General features: G+C 44.4%; 1 protein-coding gene across 1 annotated transcript; it reads right to left on the bottom strand.

Moving 5' to 3' along the window:
• Positions 1-97: 97 nt before the first annotated feature.
• SARC_17202 (hypothetical protein) lies at positions 98-674 on the bottom strand (the record flags this gene model as incomplete). The annotated part of the gene is made up of 3 exons (XM_014288700.1): positions 98-193; positions 298-454; positions 672-674. Coding segments are annotated over 3 exons (256 nt in total), but the record flags the coding sequence as incomplete, so codon positions are not given.
• Positions 675-996: the final 322 nt, after the last annotated feature.

The raw sequence follows: 996 nt of genomic DNA on the forward strand, positions 1-996 counted from the left end.
GTGTGTGTGTGTGTGTGTGTGTGTGCTATACATAAGCCAACTCGTATTCGTATATATGCAAGTACCATGAACAAACACATGCACCATGGTGACCTACCTTGTTGGCAGTAATCCAGCGACAGAGCACTCAGCAGTGACGTCTTTCCTGAACCAGTTGGGCCGGTCAGTACCGTCAACTCACCTCGTCTGTGGCCTGTTCATTAGCAATGGATACAGACATGTATTACAGCAACCGTAGGTAGACACAAGACACTTGTATATATATATATATATAAATATATATAAATTGATCCGTACCTTTAATAATTGTGTTGTAGCGTGGTAGAATAGTGCACATGGTACCGGCAGTGGCTTGTGGGTTGGTGAGGTTGCGGAAGATGTCGTCTCTCATCTGACTCATGGTGACGATCAGTTCATTTGTAATGGGCGTCACATTCTCAAACACGGAGAATACCTACGTTGAATCATGTGTCAAGTGCCAAGTGTCAAGTGTCAAGTGTTAAGTGTTACTACGCCTGCACACGATTATGGTCGCAGTGAAGGACATCACTCATGCACTTACCAGCGTATGTACTATAGGTTACACCACCCATTCAAGACCACCGCGTAACAGTATACGCACACACCAGTACACACCATATATTCAACTCACTACGTCATTCAACACGTACCATCTGTACGTCTGCTCACGAACACTCATAACTACACTCCCCTCTGTCTAATACCTTAAATCACCCATGCACACACCACATCGTCTTATCAATGATAGTACAACAACACCTACCATCTGTACACATGCTAACCAACCCTCATCACTACACTCCCCTCTGTCTAATACCTTAAGTCACCCATGCACACACACACACATCGTCTTATCAATGATAGAACAACAACACCTACTATCTGTACACATGCTAACCAGCACTCATCACTACACCCCCTCTGTGAAGTCACCCATGCACACACCACATCGCCTTATCAATGATAGTACAACAA

Source organism: Sphaeroforma arctica, assembly GCF_001186125.1.
Source record: "Sphaeroforma arctica JP610 unplaced genomic scaffold supercont1.10031, whole genome shotgun sequence".
NCBI lineage: Eukaryota > Ichthyosporea > Ichthyophonida > Sphaeroforma > Sphaeroforma arctica.